This window comes from Boleophthalmus pectinirostris, unplaced genomic scaffold, assembly GCF_026225935.1.
Source record: "Boleophthalmus pectinirostris isolate CB_2022bp ecotype Guang Dong unplaced genomic scaffold, ASM2622593v1 HiC_scaffold_13, whole genome shotgun sequence".
NCBI lineage: Eukaryota > Metazoa > Chordata > Actinopteri > Gobiiformes > Gobiidae > Boleophthalmus > Boleophthalmus pectinirostris.
This window is the reverse complement of record NW_026571036.1, coordinates 21,207,552-21,231,873: the sequence shown is the minus strand read 5'-3', so window position 1 is coordinate 21,231,873 and position 24,322 is coordinate 21,207,552. Positions and strand designations below refer to the sequence as shown.

The window sequence follows — 24,322 nt, the reverse complement described above, 5'->3', positions numbered from 1 at the left end:
AAGACTACATGGTTCTCACAAAGCATGGTCTCCAATATGGATACGAAAATGACTACCTCCAATTTACATTCACACAAGATTTCTCAAGCACCCATACACTTTTTGCCAAGAAGAGTGGTCCGAAGCCTTTTAAGCCAACCCCCTCACTTCAGATTTTCATCACCAACTGTGAGGCCTCCCGCTGGGACAACAGCTCGAGCTCCCCGGCCTCAGAGACATCGGAGCTCCAAAACTTCGCTTGGGTTCATCTCTACTCCGTTAATATCGCAAGGGAGAAAGCGTCTAACTGGATCAAGACGGCCAATATTCGGAACATCACCTAGACCGCTAACAGCTCACGTCACAAAACCTCCGGGTGAATTTACAACCACCCCTAAACCTAAATACTATACAGGAAGGTTTACAACTGTACTGAGAAGACTCACAACTAGAGTTCCCAATAGCCAGGTCACAAAGCAGTTGCCGCACCAACCAGGAAATGGAAATTCTACAACAACCACTGCAAAGCTAATGGATAGGGGTTCTCCGACAACAACAAAAAGTAAGGACCAAAACGGAAATGTTACAAAAACTACCGTTACAACTTCTGGGATTTTGCATACGGTAACACAAAAATCTAGACTGGATTGGTTAAAAACTTCAGTTACTACTCTTAATACCACCACTACGCCCAGTGTCATAAACATTGGACACTTTGCAACTAGTGGGCCACAAAATACCAAAGTACCAAAAACTACTACCCAAAGTTACAAAATGTATAACATTACAAGTAAGAGTCTTGGAGACAGTTCCGCTACTGCTAGTAAAGTTAGCCCAACCAGTAGTATGGAAACCAGTACCAAAGCTTTGAACTTTACACCAAAAAAAGAGGAAACCGCACCCATTTTGCTATTGTCTTTACTATCATCTTCATCTCTCAGTAACAGGAAGAACAAGCAAAGATCACCTGTTAGCATAATTAGCCAGGTTAACCATTCAGTGGCTACAGGTAACTGGACTGACCCTGTAGATCCTCCCATGATTGAATATGCATCAGGCAGTGAACCATTTCTGTACGATTTGGGAGATTTTGGAGATGTTGGTGACATTTTTAGCTTGTATGATTTTAACTATTCCTTGGAGGAACCACCTAGCATTGAATTCCCTGTGCAGAAAACCATGCTAAATCAAAATGAAAGTCAAAATAGGGATGCAATGACTATACAAGCAAAAATTGAAGATGCAGTCTCTTTGATAAATCCCACTCCAACCGTACAAGTGTCTACTTCTACTTTAACCGAGAATGTTAGATTTAATGTAAAAGATGTTTCACCATCCTTTCCACACTCCAACTCCCATGTCCCTATATTAATCCCATCTCCAGAGCATATACATCAAACAAGTGGGCTTGATTCAGGTCCGGTTATTGCCACAACAGCCGCTTCTGAAGTGTTTGCCCAATGGCCCATAATAGCAAATCCATCAGTACACACCCCCTCCATGCGACTGGAGTCTGTAAAATCTTCCTCACTGCCTTTTCATACTAGTCACAATACAACACAAAAGCTTTCAACGCTTCCTCCGCTTGCACCCACTGTCACTCCTGCACTTAGCCCTTCCCCATTCGGCCAAGTGTTTGTTCCAACTCGGCTCCCAGATATTGATTTTGCACCCATTGCTTTATCTGGTCGAGATAGCCTGCCCTCCCAGATGCCTTTGTTGCCATCTATGCGTTTGCTGTCAAAGCCCCAAAGCATGTCTACACTGACAACACCTCACAGCAGGACCAGGTTGCCAGTTACCACCAACAATTTTACACATGGTGGTTCGCAAACAACTTATTCTCATTCAGGATCAGTAGTTGAAGAAGGCACTGTCATCCTTGACCCTATCACACCTCCGCTTCTTGTTCAGAGTGAAATCTTCCCCTCAACTTCTTCTCCTCAATCTCCCTTACTAAATATTTTACAACCTTCCTTCAACTCTTTGTCAGTCTTGCGTGATCCTACGAGGGATGCAAGCAGCACATTTTCGCCTATAGATGAGATTTCACATTATTTTGAACATAAGCTCGCCACGACTCCTCTGCCAAGGAACTGGGGTTCGAGTGAGAGATTGGATATTGAGAGAAAAAGCACTTTAAACTTTATTTTTCCACCTTCTTCCTCTACTTCTTCCAATATTCTGTCCACTACTGCACAGTCCCTTTTACCACATTTTGAGGGCTTGTCACTCAGTCCTTCACACACTGCATTGACAGGGAAGGGTGCTACTCTGTCAGGAAACTCAGAAAACACAGATTCTCAGAACAATTTAACTTTTAATAGAGATGTGTGGAGATTATCTAGTGTTTTCCAAGTATCCCCTACTCTGAAAGGTCTAGCTAGTTCAACTTTGAATTTGCTGAATCCTTCTCCAGACAATACCACCCAGTTTAGTTCTGCAGCTACAACCCAAAATACATCAGGGCTTTATACGCATATTTTTAACCGTACACAAACTTTAACTCATTTGAATTCAAGAAACTCATGGGATGTGCTAACAAATGTTCCTATTACAAGCAACATTTTAACACCAACAATAAATATATTTAGACCCTCCGCTTCACATGTTGATTCCATTGCTTCTTCTTTTGCCCCTACCCCCAAAGCACCAATAGCGATTTCCTATACTCATACAGTGCTTACGATGCAATCTAGTTCAAGTATGTCTGACTTGTTTATGTCACCCACTGCAAAATCTTCTGAATTCCTACACCAACCCACATTAGCAGTAATCCAGCCTTATCCTACTTTGCCAAACCACAATGATACTAGACATTTGAGGGAGCAAAATTTGTCAAGTAGCCATTTAAATTTTGACGAGCAAGCTTTTAGTGTCCATGGCGGTAAAGTGGAAAAAGCTGAATTCACTTCAAGTCGCATGGATTCAGGTGAGAATAGAGATGTTTTAGTGAATAACTTTGAAGGAGTGAGTACGCCAAGACTTATTCCAACTACATCGTCCATTAGTATCACAATGAAGAAGCAAATCTCTGCTATTTTTGACATTGCAGACATTGCACCTAAAATTCACATGCTGGAAAGCTCAGAGGATGAAAGTGTGACAGACAAACTGCAAATGGGCCACGTTTTGAATACTGAAAAGACTACTACTTTTTCACCCAAACCTACTTTTGCAAAATCAAGTTCTATTCACCCTGACCTCCCGCTAGTTTATGGCCTAAATGTGCCCCCTTTTAGTGCAACCTCCACACCCCATGCTGGTTCAAATATCAATGACCCAGATCAAGAGCTGAAGCCTGGGATCCAAGACCGCCCACCCAGCCATACCGATAAACCAAATGGGACCACTGCCATATTGACACAGAATGCAACTAAAGTGAAAAATGTATCTGAAATCATTGGGATGTTAATGGAAGGCAAAATAGACATAGATCTCCCTGCAAATGTTGGGGATATTTCTAAGGCAGTTGCAAGATTTGATAAAGCAGCAAGTTCAGAAGATACACGCAGCAGTGAAGAGAAAGCTGTTGTTACTACCACAAAACGCCCACCGTCAACACAGAAAATTATTAGCAATGGTGGAAACAAAATGGCCACTTTGAAACCTTCTAGAGTTACAAGGAAGTCGAAAATGCCTTGCCAATGTAGCCGTCATTTTACCTGTGTGTGTGGACTGACACCAGGAAACAGTATGTGATGAAGTAACTCCAGTAGAAATAGAAACTCAACTTGTAGTACAAATCAATGTAGTATCATGCGGGATGTTCAGTCTTGAAGTCTTCAGTATAATGTGTTTATTTAAAGGTGGTCTATTTAACATTTCTGTCAGGGGAAACATCACTTGCTTGTCTCTGTAGATATTTTATTGTTTGTTTTTGTGTGGAATGTTCCATATAAAACATGCAGTCTTGGTGTAAGCAGTCTCGCCTTTCCACAGATCTAGTAAGGAACTTGGCCTGATGGGAACTACCTGTCTCCTCAAAGATACACTGTACTGTGTAATATTCAAGGCAAAGCAATAGCATCTCCATAGAGACGAGCATATGAGCAGACCCTATAAAAGTTACATAGTGAACTTTACAATATACAATATGTTGTTTTTTATTGGCTTTATCAAAAAAATTAAGACTGGTATTAAGACTTTAAGACTGAATACACAATGATTTTCTAGGTGTATGGGTATTAAGACAGCTCCAGTTTATGATTGTTATTAGTTAATGATATGCAGATGCTGGTGTCATTATAATTCATAGTTAAATCTTGTAGTATTTCAAACTAATCAGAATTAATAGTCACTGTCATTGTACTTTTTTTCTCATGACATTGTAGTCAACTGTTCTAGCTCATGCCCTGTTTTCTGCCTTGTTCACATTGCTGCAACTATTCTCTTTTTGTTATATTCAGCTTTATATCTTTGTCCATCTGACTTTTGGGTAGAAATATCTGTGTTTCTCCAATGATTTTCCATTCTGTAGTAATATCTTCTATCAAATTGGACGGGTCCATGAATGAACTGTAGTGCACCTGTAGTGACATCTAGTGGGCACAGTGTCACATAGCAGGAGCAAAAAAGAAGAAAGATTTTTAAATTTTTTACTATTATTTACATAAAAACAACAAACTGATAACAGATACATTTACATTTCCCCTGCCTGCTTTAAGCCAACAGGAAATAGTTCTTTAATCTGATTATGCTGACAATGGGACGTCCTCTAACTAAGAAATGTGTTTATTCATAAGTTACTCAGAGCTCTCTTAGTCCAGCTCCAGCTATGTGGCACACTCTCTAAAATGTTCAGTTACATCACATTCAACTATTCACTGTAAAAACATTTTAATTTACAGATAGTTTGTTTTACCGAGTGGCCTTTGTGGTGGAGGACAGCACTCTGACCATGTCCCAAGCTGATGTCGAAGAGGCTGTGGTCATCTGGGTAAGTGGTTTAATTTAAATGGTAATTTTTTCCTCACCAAAATAAACCTGAAATGTGTTTTTTTTTTCACTCACATGTTTAACACACAATGCGATATAATGTGATAATGCAAGTGCTCCTCTGTGATTTTCAACTCCATTCACTTTTATTAGAATCATTGGATCATTTCAGCCCTGGAATTGCCAGTCTCTACTAAACAAAAAGTATAAGGTAGCTGTTAACTTGAAAACTGCTGCTTCATGACATCACAAGGTGGAACAGAGCATTTTGAGCTTTGGAGATGTAGACAGATTGATAAGAAAGTGATAACAAAGGGTTACTCAAAAAAACCACAAATCCAGGTATGTTTCTGATGACCAGCATTATAACATGACTTAAAGAGTCAATTTTGCTTAATATACACCCTTTAAAATCTGTTATTGCTTACTTAATTATTTGGTTGGGACAGGGTTAATGAACATATTTGAAAAATATATGCTATAAGACAAAACAACAGTGTAAATAGGAGGGAATCGAGCCATCAGCTATTCAAATGCCCCACCGCTGATTAAAGATTTATCATTTTAGGTCACAACGGCTATATGCTCATGTATCAATATGTTTGTTTGTTTTTTTTAATTATTAATATTATTATTTTGCAGTTAAATCAAACATTTCAAAATTGGACCCAGTCTGTTTATGTGGACTTCATCAGGTAATTTAAGACCCTGTGGCAATTATACAAGCTCATATATTCTTATATGGTGTATATATATTTTTTTTTTTTTTTCTCTCACAGTGTGCAGTCTGGGTCACAAAACAATGGTGTCATGAGGTAAAGCAGATATCATTGAATGTTTAATGTTACTTTTAAAATCAGATGAATATACTGTGCCCTGTGTTGTAGTTACCAGTGCCAGGCGTTGCTGATTCACTATTTCACCACAAACGAGAGTCTGGAAGAAGCAGCTAAAACTCGTCTGTCCAACTACGAGGCTCAGCTGGGGACCGGGCTCCGCATTCAGACTGACTCCAGCAGTGTTTCACTCATATGTAAGCAAATGTTTCTCATGTGTTTCTCATGTATATAGTGCCTTACATTGTATAGCCTTCTTAAAATAGCAGTAACAGTAATTTCTGGTGGAGGATCCCTCAAATGATATTGTCTTTGAAGATGTTATTGCTTTGTCTGGAATGTTTCACAATATGGTATCAAACCTTTATATCTTCAAACCAAGAACCAAACCAGACCAAGTTACAGTTGCAGTTTCTAGGTGTTTTTGTGCTATAAAAGCATCTGTAATTGAATAAATGTAATGTAGAGCTGTTTAAGGTTATACTGTGGATAAGCAAGCAGGTGCTGTACCTCCAACCAAAAAGCTACATAGTGCACGTTTAAATCTAGACTTACACAATACCAATGTAAACTTTTCATTCTTTAATTCTTCTGTGTGGACTTCACCTTCAAGAGCAAACTTGTTTTACCATGTAATGCGGAATCTCTTTTAATTACATGTGCCGTTACAAAACAGTGTATCACACCTACATCAGCTTAAAGGTCCATTATGTAACTTATTGACTGGGGGTCCGTCACCTGCTTGTTTCTGTGGGTATGTCATTGCTCTGCCTGGAATGTTCCACGATACGACATTATACAGCTCTGCCTTATATTTATTAAATTGCAGGTTAAATTTCAGGTTTTATAGTTAACTAGAAAACTGTGACTCTGACTGTGGGTGGGGTTGCCTCTCTATAGATCTGACCTGCAATCTGATCTGCCTTGGTCTCCATGTAGATAGAAAAATTAACCATATAGTGAAACAAAGCAAAAACATCTCCGTGGACAAAAGCATTTGACGTACCCTCCAGCAGAAAAGTTACACAATGCACCTTTAAACTGCACATTTGTGTAGTGTTTCCGTTTACATTGTCCATTACTCCTATATCTTATTGTATGTGTTTGTATGTTTAGACAACTGCCCAGAGGAGGTGTCTGTGCATTATCGATGGCCAGAGTCTCGCCCCACAGTGAGCCACACTCTGCCCTGTTTCCCCAACAAGGACAGCAGCACCTCCCGGACATGGTACAAAAGAAATACTTACTACCTAATAAATATTGCCTGATGTTTGTTATAAATAAGTCAGCTTTGGCGTTTTGATTTATACTAGACTCTACAATGGTGAATAGGAACATTGGACCTCATTAATTTTTTTCAACCTTATCTCTACTTGCAACTCGAGTCAAGATGAAATTTAAAAATATTTAAACCAAAAACTATGCATATAAAATTATCATTAATATATTAATATAAAGGAATGTATCAACAAAATGAAATAAACCAAAAAGTATATAATCTCTTTCAACTCTTAAAAATTTTAATGAAACTGTTTTATTGTGTATTTCTGGTCTAGTCTGATCAGTCCACAGAACTTCACATCTCACTGGTCGACTCCAGACACAAGTAACTGCACTGTTATCAATGACATCCAAGTGTCCGCAGGTAATAACTGTCAGCCATTCATATGCTCTCATTCTGATCTGATTCAGAAACATTTGCCTGCAGTATGCCTAAAGGGTCAATAAGTATTCAGTATTACATGATTAAGCAGTTACACTTTTTGTACAGAAAATGCAGCAGAAGTGGCAGGCCAGCTTGTTGTCATCACCAACAATGAGCTGTCCCAGGAAGAGGTGAGAAATAATCTATTATAAATATGTCTGTTACAGTTGTTAAACTTCTCAATAAGTCAATTTATTGAAGTTCGTTTATACAGAAGTAACTTGTATAATTGTGTTATAGGTGTCTCAAGTGGTGATCAAAGTGAAAGAGCTGGTGAACGTGGCCAAAATCAACACCACTTTGGCTCATACTGTGGTCACTATTATCTCCAATGTGATGAAGAGGCCTGAGACCACACTGCCAGCTACATCAGAGAAGTATAAAAATTATGTTTACTATCACTATGCATACTTGAACACATAACGCATATATGTAAGACTTATTTTAATAAGACAAAAATTGAGAGGTATCTAATCAGTAGATGATGATGAACAGTTCTGTAGTTTAAAAGAAGTAAGAAGAAGAAAGTACTAATATTTAATGTTGAAATTACATTCTGTTAAGAAAAGAGTGTTAAATTATAATTTTGGTGTCAGAATTTGTATTGAGTACTGAGTCTTTTTGTTAGTATCAAAATTAAGTTTGAAATGTTATTATCGTGACAAGACTAGTCTTCTTGTACATACATAAGTTTAATGCCATTTTATGAATCAAGAATCACGCAGTGCTCTTTTAAGTGTAGTTTCACAAAAGAAATCATATACAAACAGTGAAAAAACTTTGTGAATGAGGATTGCAGGATATACAACCATAATTTCAATTGCAATATACCATAATGGTGCTGTTATTTTTTCCCCTCTCCCAGGGCTCTGAAGGCAGTGGATAAACTGGCACAGAAGATTGAGTTTGAGGGAGACACAGTGAGCATCACATCCAAACATCTGGCTGTGGGCGTCTCTTCTCTGAACACCGCCATGTTTAAAGGGACCAATTTCAGCGCCTTCATCGGCCCCAACTCCTCACAGCCCCAGGTACTCACTCACAAGACACTTCTGAATGTGCTTGGCAATGTTAGCAAAAATAAATTGGCAAAATAGTGTTGAATAATCCACAAAACATCTTGATGTAATCCCATATTCACCCTGGACTGGTTAAAGGAAGTCATCTGGTAATCAATGTTCTTACTTAGCTCAATAAATACAATAAAATAAAAACATTGTTCTGATGACTGTCTTTAAAACCCATCAAACCTGCTTTTTTTTTTTATCAAGTACGGGTCCACATAGTGCAACTAAACCTTGACTAGACTAGAACTGAACAAATTTTTAGATAACAGACTGTTCTTTTTAAATGGCCAAACCTAAGTATTATAGACTGTATTTAATACAGATTGTTGATCATACTTCTAACCCAACTAAATTGTAAATATCACAAATAATACTTGTCTCTCTTTCCTCAGATTGACTTTGCATCTAAGCGTGCTAACCCATTAGCTCAGGTGACCCTCCCGGCCTCTCTCCTCGCCAACATCTCTCTGACTGAAACCGAACGAGCATCTCTGTCCAGGATCAACTTCATGTTCTTCTCCAGCACAAACCTTTTTCAGGTCAGACCAGATCCCCTTGAATAAACCAAAATATGTGACTGTTGATGGTTATAATCTTGTCTGTTTTTTGTTTTGTTTTTTTTCTAATTCAGAAAGAGCAGGACGGCTTGTCTCTGAACAGTTACGTGGTGGCCAGCAGTGTTGGGAACTTCACCATCAGTAACTTGCGTGACCCAATTAGGATCGAGATCGCACATCTCACTGAGCAGGTGAGAATTATTATTTGTATGTATTATGAATGCTCACTGGTATTTAGCAGTAGTGAGTCATGTCCATCTGACACCATAGCCATGTTTGTGTAACTGTGCACTTTAAAAAGTGCATATATTTAGTTAAGTTAATAGCAGTCCAATTGGTTATGGTTGGTTTGATTTACTTGATTTTAAACTGCTATTTAACACTGAATATAAGACATATGCCACAATAATGTATGCCATTCAAAAAAGTGTAAAACATCAAAGCAATTTAAATTATTGTTTCCAATCATTTTAATAAATATACTGATATGAATTAATACTGACAATAAACCTAATATTGTGTCAGGAGTGTTTTAGGCTTTATGCCTTATAGATGTAATTTTCATCTTGTGATCTGCTTCTGTATCAAAGCTACATCAATAATAATGATATCATCCATTACTCTTTGTGCTTTCAGGCATTTGACTCTCTGAAGCCACCGGTCTGTATGTTCTGGGACTTCACTATGAGAGGTGAGTCCAGATCTCAGCTCATTACGATGACCTCCTGAGGCACTGGAAGAAACTATACCCCTTTATGGGAACATTAGATTGTCTAACATTTGCAGTGCTCCTTTATCAGGGCAATTATCAATATATATATGTATATATATATATTTTTTTGATTTTTTGCAGTTGTAATGAAGTGAAAATTGCAAAAAGCTTATATTTTTTGCAGTGTTTAAGTATTAACCTCCACAAATACAAAAAGAATGAATGAATAAAATGACTGTATTTACAAAGTACAAATAGTCTGTTGCAAATATTATTTTCTACTTAAATTTTGCAATGGTACACATCTGTTCAGATTTGATTGCAGTGAATTCCAGGTAGTGATAATAGCCCATATATGACTTTTTTTTTGTTCTTTTCCTAATTCTGGATAATTCTACATGATATAGTAAGGTTTTATCCCAGGTGTGGTTGAATTTTGTTACATTTGTTCCTGTGTGTGTCCACCAGATGGCGATGGAGGATGGAACAGAGAGGGCTGTCACGTCTCAGCAGAATCCACACGCAACAAAACTGTCTGTCTGTGCAACCACCTCACTCACTTTGGCATCCTCATGGTAAAATACAAATATTTGTGTACGTTTATACATTTAAGTGTGATTTTGTACAACACATAACTGAAGATGACAATTGAAATACTTGACTCAAACTTAGCCATTAGAGTCTGATCAACTTCCATCAGTGCATACTTCCCTTGACACGCTGTACATTCACCAGTCATCTCTTCTTCCACTGAAAAAAAACATTTTGATCTGAAATTTGTTATAGCAACAATCCCAATTCTACTCATAACCCCTTGAAAAAATATAACAAGTAAAAATATTAATTGAATTGAATATAATTATTGTCAACAGTTACCACATCACTGGTTTAGTCTCTGTCGTGCCTTTGCACTCTTAAAAAGTGCATTTTGTAACTGGAGATATCAGTGCTTTGTCTGGAATGTTTCACACTATGGCATTAAACCTTTCTATCTTCATGGAGACCAAACCAGACAAAGTTACAGGTCAGATCTGTGGAGAGGCAGCCCTACAGTCATAAGGTAGAGCTGTTGAATGTCATACTGTGGAACATTCCAGGCAGAGCAATGACATATCAGTTAAAACAAGCAGGTAATGGACCCTCAACCAAAAAGTTACTTAGTGTGCTTTTAGTATTAGATTTAAAAGTAAAGTAAGTAAATACATGGAAATGAAATTAAAACTCACTGTTGTGCTCTGTACACAATGCATTTTTTCAGTAATCCATTTCGGGCTGTCTCCAAGATCTTACTGAGATCATGTTTCGTGCAATATTTGTGAAACTTCTTAATTAATTGGCATCATTAGTTTTAAGTGGCCATGTGGTCAGTTTAAACATCTTGGCTTGTGTTAACATGACCTCACTCTGGACCAGTTAGAGTTGTTCTTTTACACATTTGTGAGTGTAAACTTTGAAGAATGAGCCATGTTTATAGGGCTCATTATATATGAGTTATTTCCCTTTTGTTTTTCTCTAGGACATTTATGGATCATCCGCGTACATCAATGAACGGAACACCAAGATCCTCACCTTCATCACCTACATCGGATGTGGAATTTCTGCTGTTTTCTCAGCTGTGACCCTCCTGACGTACATTGCATTTGAGTATGTTACATTGACCATAGTATTTAATGGCGCTAGATGAGCAATTACGTAAATCTGTGTAATTATTGAAATATTTATTTAAACCATCTGGGCAGAGCTTAGAAGTGAACTGTTAATGAGAAGCACAGTATATTGAGTACTTGTCCGGTAGGTTTTCATAAGGACCACCTGAAAGTTACAAAGGTATCTAAAAATGCTATTTTAAGATATGTGTCCATTTAACTTTATTATAATTTTTAGATCAACTTTAACCATGGTTTACTCCTTTATTTCCTGAATGTTTTTTCCCAAACAGTAGATGTTGACAGATGCTTTCACAATGCAGCTTTTTTTTTCTATTCTACTTTTGCCACTTGTTCTACTGCATCATCTTTTACTACTACTTCTACTGCTATTATAATTTAAACTTAAAAATCATGTTCAAAATCATCAATAATAACTACTATTACTGCAACTAATGCTTGTATTACTAATGTTAATACTATTACTTCTACATGTATTATTACCAGTATGATTACTAAGCATATCTAAGGTTTGGATTTGTATGAATTAAAAAGTGAATAAAAGTTTTATTACTTTTAATACTGCATTATTATCAAAATGTAATACAGCTAGTACTACAATGACTACTATTACCGCTACTAACTACTACTATTACTACTGCTGATCGGGATATCAAAGTTGTGGGTTTGTGTGGATGACTAATAGACTAATAGAACTGTAGGTCTAAATAAAACTTTTATAACTACTGATTAGAATAATATAAATAAGTTATATTTCTTTAAAAAAAAAAAAGCAGACTTCTCCAAACTGAACCCTCTTCTGTCCTCTTGTCTTATTCAGAAAGCTTCGTCGTGACTATCCCTCCAAAATCCTCATGAACCTTAGCACATCCCTCCTCTGCCTCAATCTGACGTTCCTATTGGACGGCTGGCTGGCCAGTCTGAGCTCTGATTGGCTGTGTGTCTCAGTGGCCGTGTTTCTTCACTACTTCCTGTTGACGTCGTTCACCTGGATGGGCCTGGAGTCCATCCACATGTACATCGCTCTGGTCAAAGTCTTCAACACCTACATCCGCAGATACATCCTCAAGTTTTGCCTCGTGGGATGGGGTCAGTGTGCCAATAATATAAAATAAGATTAGGCAAAAAAAAAAGGTACTGATTTTATAGTATTAGAACAGTATAATGCTAAATAGTGATACTGTTCTGGGATTTAAAACGCAGATAATCAAAATATTGCTTGATTAAGGCTGCTCTGTGTAACTTTTCTCTTTTGAGGAGAACTCAGTAACTGCTTGTCTCTGTCTACTAGTATATTGTTTTGTCTGAAATTTTCTGAAGTGTAATGTTAAACTATAAGTTAGATCTATGGAGAGGCAAACCCACTCACAGTAAAATGTTTTTCAAGGTATTTTTAGCAATAAAACACTTGCAACTGAATGAAAGGAAGTAAAGTAAAATACTGTTGAATTTTCTAGGCTAAGCAATAGCATCTCCATGGAGAGACGCTATTGGTGACAAAGATTCCACTAGAAAAGTTACAAAGAGCACCTTTAATTCAAGTTGGCATCTTCCTTTTATCCTCTTAAACAGTATTTCAAAAACTACTACTACTACTACTAATTGTTGTATATGTAATTTACTTGTATTTTCAGGTCTTCCAGCTGTGATAGTGGGAACAGTGGCTGCAATAGACAATACCTCCTATGGGGTTCAGGAGTATGGCAAAGGGGCCAGTGGACACGGATCATCTGAGTTGTGCGTTTTCTGTTCTTTTCTATTGAAAATCCAACAAATTCTTTTATTTAAGTGTAATTTTGATGAGTCTTTTGTGCAGTTGCTGGATCAAGGACCCAGTGGTGTTCTACATCACCTGTGTGGGATATTTTTGCCTTATATTCCTCCTAAATGTAGCCATGTTTATCGTGGTTATGCTGCAGATCTGTGGGCGCAATGGTAAAAGAAGCAACCGGACGCTACGAGAAGAGGTACAAATATCATTAAATACATACTAAACTAAATACTAAAAATGTAGACATTTTACAATTTAATATTCAAGTGCATATGGCAGGTTAGAGCTTGCCATCCTAACCCATATGTAATATACAATGAACTGGAGGGATGGCACTGTCAGGTAAGGTCAGAGTACTCCTTTCTCCAAAATATAGTTACCATAATTATATGTAATTATATAATTATATTTATTTAAAAAAATATTCACTGCAGCTATTCATCAGAGATGCTGACAACTGCATGACTCTTTGTTATGATGTTTATGGCATTGTCAGCTTGCATTGGGCCCCACAGTTTTCTAACATGGAATTTAGCTGATTTATTTCATTCATTAAGTCGTTTTAGAAGAATGTTACTATTTAAAATGTCAAAATTATAACAATGATCCATGGGTGTCATAGATTATAACTATATATTAGACACAAGCACAATATGTCTTCTTCCACGCTGCCACTTACCACATATACAGTACTAGGCCATCAAATAAATAATCATTTGAAAAAAATGTACTTTGATTTTTGTTTCCTGTAGGTGTTGAGGAACCTGCGCAGCGTCATCAGTCTCACCTTCCTGTTGGGGATGACTTGGGGATTTGCGTTTTTTGCCTGGGGCCCAGTCAACTTAGCTTTTATGTATCTATTCTCTATCTTCAATTCATTGCAAGGTAATGATAATTTATGGATTACGTTGTGATTGCTTTTGGTTCCTCCTTTGCTTTTTTTCTCCTATGGTGGCCTTTGTGAATTATCTGCAACCATAAATTTCTTTAAAAAACACATCTACAAATAGGGAGTTATGCAATAATAGGGAGTTATGGAACCTGATTACGTTTCAAAAAGAGGTGGATGTGCTAAAACTTTCTAAAAATCTAAAATCAACTTAATTCTTAAATCTAAAGCTGAAGAAGAGCTGAAATATCTTGGTCAAATGTCAAAAGTATTTGCTATTTTACTGCCTGAAAACAGTTATGATCTCTAAATTCTGTGTTATTTGGTGTTTAATTTTCAGGCCTCTTTATTTTTATCTTCCACTGTGCGCTGAAGGAAAATGTGCAGAAGCAATGGAGAAGATACCTCTGCTGTGGACGTTTCCGTTTGTCTGACAACTCAGGTCAGTCTCCTATAACAACTACTACACAGCAACTTACAAAACAAAACCAAACGGTATGCTTTTGAAGGTATTTAGTATTGAACTATTACAGGAGTAGATCATAAACTTAGCTGGTTTATTCTCTGTTTGGACCTGGTTAGTCCTGTTTTGGTTTTGTTTATGCTTGATTCAAGTTGGGTCATAATTTCAGATGAAGGGCTCTTTAAGTTTTTCAAGTTGAAAGAAATAGTAAAATAGAAAATCCACAAATGTTGAACCTTACCATACTTTGGGGGGAATTTGGCTCCTTAAACTCGCCATGTTATAGATTAAAATGCCTTCAATAGATAACAAGGAAAAGACTGAATGATAATCCCACATTTTAAAGCAATTTTATTTATGATGACCAAGAAAACTTTTAACTATGTTTTTTTTTTTTTTTCATGGCCAGTAATTACAGATATTGATTGATATTACCCATAAACAAGGTCAACAAATCTGTATTCTGACTTACTAAAGGCAAATTCCTCCACAGAAAACGAACCTGCCTTCCAGCTCATTGTCAACTACGGGGATTCTAGATGTATTGCCAATGATGCTTTAGTGTACTGATCAGCTTTGCCAATATTTGGCACAGTATTTGACTTTAGACTTTTTTATGATGGTTTTCATACATATTTTATGAGGTGGTACTAAAACAGTCGGAGTCATGTCTAGTTCAAAACAAAACAACCAAACACAACATTCTGGGAGCCTGAGAAACCAGATCAAAACCTGCCTCCGACCTGAGCCTTGGCAGCGGTCCATGTTCCCACTGAAATCTTTATTAAATCATGCAAACTGTGTAAGTCCAGTGGATCTGATCCTAATAAAAAGATTATGGAGAGTTTGTGTCTACAAAGGAGCAGGAAGGTTCCAGGTGGTCCCGCCCAGACCTCAGTCCAGACCTGTGAACTCACAGCAGCTCAGAGCAGCACAGGTCACAGGGACAGACATGGGAGACTATAGTATGGGGCTTAGGTGTGACGTCACATAGCTGTATGGCTTTAAACGCTGTGAGTGACGTAGACTGGTTAGCCTCCAACAGAGTATTAAACTAACTGTATTTAAATTACATGGGAGTCTATGAGAAAAGTTATGGGAAATTTACTTCCAAACACAACAGTAGACTTTAAAGTTATCTCTGGATTTATTCAATATTTGACATGTCCAATCTTGACCCTTAATTCTGTTTTTTTTTTTTTTTTATAGTCTAGCTGTAGTTTAGTACTATAAGCCTGGATTTGTCCTGGGTTTAGTTTGTTTTGATCTTGATTGTGATGGTTTCACTGCCGTGTTGCTGTGCACTTGGGTCATGTCCTTCTGAGTGTGTATTTTTATTGTGGCCTTGGTTAAAATAAAGCACTTTAACTCTTTGTAAGTCACGTGTATGACACATAAATAAACAAGAGCATACATTAGAGCTATTTCAATGTTTTCTCAACCCACCATTCTCAGTCTGCAGTCTGAAGTGACATAATTATGTTTATTGAATGTAAATCATGTATTTACATAATGCATTTAATCTTCTAAACACTGAGATACTGTTACATCATGGGTCTCACTCCGAAAACTTCAACTTGTACACATTTGGGACCCATTAGGAACGACAGACGCTAATTACCCATGAAAATATTCTGTCACCAGTTCAAGGTCAAGAGAGCTATAGGATACAAACAAGGAGGAAGGCTAGAGTGTATATGGAGGGTTTTTCCCTTTGACAATCAAAATTACAAACAGCTAATATCTGTGGCATTTTTGTTTGAAAAAAAAAAAAGTAAAAAGTCATAACTGATTATTAAAGGTGAACTGTGTAACATTTCTAGTGGAGAGTCCACCACATGGTTATCTGCATGGAAATGTTATTGCTGTTGATTAAACCTATCTATCACAGGGGAGACAAGCAGGTTACAGCAGTACAGTTCAGGTCTGTGGAGAGTCGCCCCTTCAACATTTAGCAATTTACCATTTGGATCTTTCTTATGAAAATGCAGTGTTATCAGTAGGGAAGGCTCTCTCCCTCTACCTAGGAATATGTATTTTTTGCAGTCCTGTTTTTTCTCACATCTTACTTGTTTTGTTTTTACACAGACTGGAGTAAGACAGCCACAAATAACACAAAGAAAGTGAGTTCTGAAAATTTGGGCAAGTCCCTGTCCTCCAGCTCCTTTGGCTCCAGCACGGCAAACTGGACATCCAAGGCTAAAGCTACACTCAACCCCTTCAGCAAACGCCATAGCAACACAGGTAGGGCCACACACGGGCACTGGACTTATGGGCATACTGTGGGCAGCTATTTATGACATTGTGGAGATTAAAATTTGTGTAGGCATTCACATCATGGGGACTAAAAATAGGTCCACCATGGCCTAATTCCTTTCCTTAGTTTATTCCTGTTATTGTATCTTTATCTTTGTTTTCAGTTATGACACAGACCAGTTGTCTTGAAGTTGGAAATGTTAATGTTATCTTAAATTTGCTATATTTTCCAACAGTAACAAGTTGTGCTCTTGACAAAGCTACTGAGTCACTGTAATGGTGTCTTAACTTTTCCAAACAGCTTCCATTTCATATTGGTGAAGAAATGCACAAATTGTAATGAATTCCTGATACAAAATAGAGATGCCTTATCCCATTGACGTTAATTTGATTGGCTTTTTATTTGTTAGTCAAGGTATGTTTACTCACATGTACTGTTATGTATGTGCCTTGTGTTTGGTGTAGACAGCTCTTCAAACCAATAGCCAATGAGGAGGAGCGACAGAGGTAAAGATAAATTTGATTGGCTGAGTGACTTCCTGCTTCTAGCATCATGGCGTTCTGCTTTGTTTCCCAAAATATATGCATCTAAAATTGTAAACATAACTATAACTCATTAAACTTTTCTTTTTAATTTGAAAAAAGTTACACTGACAAGCACACATTTTGGGAAACGGTGTATTGTGATATCATTTCATTAAGTTCACGCCTTTACACTGAGTGGGCGGAGTTTACTGTTAGATGATTGGCGCCATCACAAAATTTAACCCCGCCCACTCAAGGTACTCTTGTGCACATGAACAAACTCACCTTGAGCACAGAGCTAACTTGTCCTTTTTAACCTGTGTGAAGTTTTTGAAATTATTTTATTTCAGTTTCAGTTATATTTGAATCATTGATGGAGGTAAAGGAGGAAAAGAGAGAACTGATCAAATTAACATATATTACATTGTGTGCTTTGCTGTGATAAATGTCATATTGTACTGTGCCATTGTTCAGAAGATAAGAATTCCTCAACTTATCCAAAACATGTTAATAAATAACTACAGAAATACCATCCCGATAATCCCAGTGATAAAGCATCTGCATTTTAGAGAAGCTTTAAAGAGAATTACCATATGAAAGACACTCAACTTTCTCAAGAAAATTTAAAACTCTAAACTGTAAACTAAAACTGATCTATTGTTGGCTTCCTAAATGATATCATGAATGAATTCTTCATAATCTTGCTCACAGACAGACATGGATGAACTGTGCCAGGACAGCTGCAGTAAATATGACTTGATTTCTTCAAATCGGACATGTAAACAGAAACACAGTGAAAATATAATTTAAACTGTCTGTTGTTTTTGTTAGGATCAAATGATGAACTTACCAAACCCAGTCAGTCGGATGTTGTTGATGATTATACTAATTTACTTAGGATAGTATAAATTATGACTCAAAGGGTAACTATGAAGGTCTCCACAGTGATGTTACTGCTTTACTTGTAATTCTCCACAGTACCTGATGCAATGTGCAGTGCTTTCATTCGGGAGATGCGTGCCGATTGTGTTGTGATAGCGCTATGAAGGGGGAGTGACTTAGTGTGTAGAGCAAAGGGACTGGAGCTCAAAAACAAAAGTGAAACGTATAAAACATGTTAATATTGATTTTGATTTGACATTGATATTGGCAAATATAGCATTTTTAAAACAATAAACAATGGTGGTTTAAATGTTTTGTTTTAACAGTCATACCCGTTCTTTTTAAAATACATTGTAAAATTGTAAAAAAAAAAAAAAATGCATTCTGTGATAGCTCATCCTTATGAATGTGACATAACTCAGTAGCTCTTTAAGTTTCTCTCAGGTTATGTTAAACTACATAAATCCACAGCACATCCATCTTAACTCCAGCCCTACAGGACTCCTCTGTCTCTGTCCAGATTCCTCTCATTTCTGGGGCATCTTTCCTGCTCCCAGTGACCATAAATTTGTTTTCTCTGATGGGAAGGACCACACACATTTACACATTATGGCATGTGGAGACTGAACTCATGCATGTTAGCCATAGTATTAAAGGGATGTGCAGCAACACAAATGCTCACTGTTGGTTTGTCAACTATTCCTCCACAAAATTATATTGGTTTATCCAGTATATTTTAAGAAGATATAGTGTACTTCAAACTGCTATACAGTTTTAATCTAGGGATTATTTACATTTTTAAATTGCAATATTCATCTAAAACAGCTTAATAAAAGAAACACATTCACTGACTTCTGTGTTAGAAAACTGCAGTGGTCAATGGGATGTCATCAAAACAAATAGTCAGTACCTGTAATGGTTAGCTGTAAATCACACGAGCACATTTGCACATTTGTACCCAAATGACACTGCAACACTGCTGAATCCAACACATATCACCGATAAAGAAAATAAAACTGGACAACAGAGTAAGTACAGAGTGGTGGGAGTATATGGCATCTTGAAAATAAGCAAATAAAGATGGCTCAAACATGGTCAAATTACTCTAAATACAACTTAGAGAGGGTAAATGACAAGGAGAAACAACATGGCCAAACGCTCCAAAAGATTTTGGAAAGTAAAGGAACAAGCTACTATTTTGACCAAACCAGAGACTAATTTTATTTTGTTGTGGCTTTCATTATCAATTATCTGAACCATACAGACTTCTAACTAGTATCATGTACCCCCCAAAAATAGTCACATTCTTCCTCCAATGTGTGTCTTTACTGAGTAATTGCACAGCGTCTTCATCTCCACATTTAATTTTCAAAGCCCTTTTTGTGTATATGTGTGCTTTGTGTATGTGATATTACAGACTGCAACAAGAACATTTGCACAGTAGTGGTTTAGTGGTTCCCATGAACTCAAACACTGTTCAACTCTATCTCACACTGATACATTGATGCTGTTGTCGTGTCATTGTACGGTGTGATTAAGTGAAAGGTGGTCAGATGCCAGAGGCCACTGGCAGCCACATTTCCATCAGTAAGCCTATAGGGAAGCTGTGCCTATAGAAAAGTCACTGATCACAAGATAATATCCAGTGTCTGCATGTTTGTTCATTCCCTGGGTGGCTATGCAAGTGTTTGTAAAAGCCATTTGTTTAGATACAATTAAGGTTAACTCTATAATCAATGTTGGAAAATGTGAAAAACATTTAATTACAAAAAAGCAAACTAACTAACCTTTGAAACATCAAAGACTGGTTCTACAATTTCCGCACTTGAAGTAAATAGTCTTTAATCTTAAACAAAGCATAGGTGGTCTCTGTACTGAGCTGGTGGCTTTCCCCTTTATGTGGTGAGAATGTCTTAGTCTGGATTTTAAACTTATTCAGAGCCTAAAATAGTGTCCAGCCTAAGTGACTCTTTGATGCATCGCAGTTGGATCTGACCATATTTGTATTATGGCAAACTGTGGAGGAATCTCTTTTACAATGAATGCAAAACAATTAGTTCACAACATTTGGCGCAATTCCTGGTCAGGAGCAGTGAGCTACTACACTAACTGTGTATAACCAAGATCTTCGTATTGTAAACACCTCATTGTGGACACTTTGTTATCCATTATATCCATTATAGCTAATGCATCAACAGTTTGAGAAAATATATGGCTCACATTACTCTTACTCACTGGAGACTTCTCACTAAGCTGTACCTGTCCATATCATAACACAGATGTCAAGTATAAGATATTTTGTTTGGCATCTTTTAATATATTTTTTTTGTGACCACTCCAGCTGCTTACATATGTCTTTACACTCAACTAATTCTCTCAGCGCCCATCAACTGAACTGACGGCAGGATTTAAGCTGTGAAACACAAAACCAACAGTGAACTTGATTTGGAACTTTGAGTATATGCAATATTTAGGCACAATACTGCTTCATGGTTTTGCTATATACAATATTCTGTTTTTGAATGGTGAATGGCTCAGAATTTTGTGTTTCAGCTTCCTGTTAAAGCCTTCATTTTGACTTTTGACCATTGAAAAAACTCTCCCGCTGTATCTCTTCCCACAATGAGACCTCTGGGTAACACCACAGCACTGTTCAAATAATAAATAAAACTGCTCCAGTACTGTACACTCCATTAAAATCCATTAAACACCAGGACCAACTGCTGGGACACGGATATTACCCCTGTGATGAATGCTTATCTACTTTTCAGTGATCCAATCAGCGATTTGGTTCAAATGTTGATTACATATTACATTTTCTGCCAATAAGATCAACATTTTGGTATAATCTCAAAGAAGTGACAAGGACTTATTAGTACATTTTAGAGACAGTTTGTGCAAATACTTGTGGATTTGTTTATTGTTTTATATTGTTCCAGCTGTAGAGACTGGAATACTCATCCTGGGAACATCTTTTAAATCTGGATCAGTTTGAAGTCTGCAATGGCTCCAAAGCGAGTGATTAATGACATAGGCTTTTGCTCCCAGGAATGCATTTCTTATTCAACAATTAAATAAGTTCATCATTATTATGTCCAGTGAGATTTGCTGTTCAATTTGTAACACTTCTCCATTGCATGATATGGTTCCCTTTTTGCCAGTTCCAAGTCAAAAAATATGTAATCTGGTGTTTAAATCCAATGAGAGGTCTGGAGCCAAAAGTGAGGCGCCCAAACAAATCAAAACAAACATGCCGACGTGGATGGGTGTACTTCAGACTATTTTAGCTCAAATACGCACCATTTTGTTTTTGATAAATGTGCAGAGTGTAGCGCTTTGTGTGCTTGTGGACAGGAAACATGCTTTTCTCTCATCAACAGCTTGTTCCTCTGTTGTGACGCTTCATTCAGTCAGACTCAGATATTTGTCATGACGTTCCAGATATTTGATATGTACTAGAACCACTGCTGCTCCACCGTGGCACCTACTCCCATCTGTCTGTCACCCCAAGTTGTAACCACACCCAACCCTGTTTAACTTGTGAGATCATAGGACATCAGGCACCCACCCCTCTTCAACCACCGCACATGTGCCTATGTTGGCATCATAGACTATATAAAGAAGTGGGCTAAGGCAGTGTGACGTAACCTAGAGCATTCAGCTCCAGGCAAATGAAGCTCACGGTTATAAAAGCAAATTTGGAACCCAACTTCATATTAGGAATTTATTTACAGACAGCGACGCAAAATAACCAGCAAACCAGGGTCATGTAGAGTGGCTTAATGCGAAAATTTTAAGAAAGTGTGAAGCGCCCCCATCAACACTTCCTATGTCCATTTATACATTCTATGGCTCTTTTCAATCTGTAGTTTGAAAAAGCATTTTGCAGCAGATAAAAGTTTGTAACCAATAAAGTAAATCAGAAAAGATTAGCAAATTGTCCAAACTGAGAGAAGACAATTGAAAATAATCCATATTTGCCTTTGGATTTATTGGATTTATTTCTAACCAATTTTTTGGTTTGGCAAGCACAATGAATATGGTAACAACTGTTTCTGAGTCCATTCATTTTTATTAGATTTGATTGGATTACTGGACAGAATACCTAAAGTCTTATTTATATCCACTTTACCTCCTGAGTGCTTCTCATGACCACAGCTATCACTATTCAATCACATTATTTTCCTCCAGCCAAGTCACTGCTGAGAAAAATTAATATTTTTCATAAGCGGTAGTTAAGATACTGTATTTGGGGACCCGGGTTTGACCTAAGCAGAGCTTCACACACTCTGAGCATTAGTCACTGCTCTAAGAAACTGTGAAAATCTTTTAAAGGAATAAAGGAATAGGAATAGATGCCAAACTGAGTGAGTTTGGAAGATATGAGATGGAAACTTCAATGAATATTCAAAGACAGTAGTCACGTTTTCATCCAAATTGTATTTTTAAATTGACATTTCCTGAATAACTTTAGAATGATTTTGAGTTGTATCAGAAAAAAGTATAAGGCCACATACATTCATGGACCATTATGGAACCTGGAAAGAAATTAATGTTTTTATTATCGTTGTGATATTGGAATTGGTATTGAGTATCGAGTGTATTCCTTAGTATCAAAATCGAATTTGAAATGTTTGTATCGTAATAACACTAATCCCAATGCCTCCCTTGTTTTCTTTATGGCAATTTGCCTGTCACATATTTGCCACAGCTAATCACTCTTCATTAGTCACGCAGGCTTGGGACCTGGTTTGGTCTTTTGTGTGTTCTGGAAATCTTTCTCCACATTTTCACAGTGGTCCTGTAACGCCTACAAGCTTAACTCATGTTATGACATATGCATGTGCCATAGGATTCACTCTATCCCCCTGAAAATAGAGCAAGAATCTTCAGGCTTTACAGAGGCTGGGCTGGTGTCTGTTTAGTTTTAATCAGCTCCTCCTATATACACACATATATACACTCACTGTATTAATATTGGCCATAGCTCACATTCCTCTGCTCTATACTATCCTAAAGAGACTACGTAGTGCACTGTAACTCTACTCTGCTTTTTCTCTTCCTGTAAAACTCCAGCAATTAATTAAAAATGGCACTTTTATGTTGTGTAATAAAGAGTTAGACTGTGAACCCAGTGGCTGGAACCTATACTTCTCACTTCTCAGTCAAACAGCCAAGTCATGACTTAACCATGGACTTGTGGATGGCTGGATAATTGTTATTTTTAAGGGGATATTAATTGCAGTAATGATAAGTAAATGGAGCAGAACTGAGTAACAGTGAAAGAACTGTAAAACAGACATGTATGTACAATCTATAATAAATAGTATTAGAAAATAATTATCTTTTTTTTTTGCAGCCTATGTTTGGGGGGGAATGAAGGCATTACAGAAAGTCTACTACACTGAAACTGAAATACAAATAGAAATAAAATGTGACTAGTGCAACTTTAAGGCTCCCTTGTGTATTTATTTATTAAAGCTGCACTATGTAACTTTTCTAGTGATGGTCCGCTATCTGCTTGTCTTCATCAAGATGCTATTGTGTTATCTGGATTTTTTTTGTTGCTGCTTGAAAATCAGCTTGCAAAACCAACATGCATTCTTACAGGGAGAGGGTTCCTTTCCACAGATCTGAACTGTAACTTTGCCTGATGTTGTCGCCTGCTTATTTTTATGCAGATAAATACATTTATTCCATCTTACAGAGCATTCTCTGCAAAACAGTCATTCCTATGGAGAAAAGTAGGTAGTTAACCCTTCACCAGAAAAGTTATGTTCATATTTAAATGTCCACTGTGTAACATTATGGATATGTCATTGCTCTGCCTGGAATGTTCCACAATATGACATTACACAGTCCTACCTTACATTTATTCAATTACAGGTGGTTTTATAGCTCAAAAATCCCTAGAAAAACAAAATTCTGACTGTGAGCAGGGTCACCTCTCCAGAGATCTGACCTGTAACTTGGTCTGGTTTGGTCTCCATGAACACACAAGGTTTATTGCCATACTGTCAAACATTCCAGCCAAAGCAATAACATCTCTGTGGAAAAAAGCATGAGAAAAGCAAG

General features: G+C 37.2%; 1 protein-coding gene across 8 annotated transcripts in view; it reads left to right on the top strand.

Annotated features, from left to right (window-relative positions):
- adgrg6 (adhesion G protein-coupled receptor G6) overlaps positions 1-24,322 on the top strand; it is a 102,227-nt gene that overhangs the window by 72,696 nt on the left and 5,209 nt on the right. For 7 of the 8 annotated variants that reach the window (XM_055149340.1, XM_055149344.1, XM_055149342.1 and 4 more), the window contains 20 exons: positions 4,830-4,918; positions 5,560-5,612; positions 5,697-5,732; positions 5,805-5,950; positions 6,870-6,981; positions 7,310-7,398; positions 7,525-7,589; positions 7,699-7,835; positions 8,324-8,489; positions 8,918-9,064; positions 9,157-9,273; positions 9,719-9,773; positions 10,263-10,369; positions 11,311-11,438; positions 12,282-12,550; positions 13,096-13,198; positions 13,278-13,428; positions 13,985-14,117; positions 14,462-14,563; positions 16,673-16,828. In XM_055149340.1, coding sequence (XP_055005315.1) covers positions 4,830-4,918; positions 5,560-5,612; positions 5,697-5,732; positions 5,805-5,950; positions 6,870-6,981; positions 7,310-7,398; positions 7,525-7,589; positions 7,699-7,835; positions 8,324-8,489; positions 8,918-9,064; positions 9,157-9,273; positions 9,719-9,773; positions 10,263-10,369; positions 11,311-11,438; positions 12,282-12,550; positions 13,096-13,198; positions 13,278-13,428; positions 13,985-14,117; positions 14,462-14,563; positions 16,673-16,828 — 2,361 coding nt within the window. Of the gene's footprint in view, positions 1-4,829; positions 4,919-5,559; positions 5,613-5,696; positions 5,733-5,804; positions 5,951-6,869; positions 6,982-7,309; positions 7,399-7,524; positions 7,590-7,698; positions 7,836-8,323; positions 8,490-8,917; positions 9,065-9,156; positions 9,274-9,718; positions 9,774-10,262; positions 10,370-11,310; positions 11,439-12,281; positions 12,551-13,095; positions 13,199-13,277; positions 13,429-13,984; positions 14,118-14,461; positions 14,564-16,672; positions 16,829-17,305; positions 17,348-24,322 lie in introns of all 8 variants that reach the window. The other variant, XM_055149339.1, reaches the window with a different exon arrangement.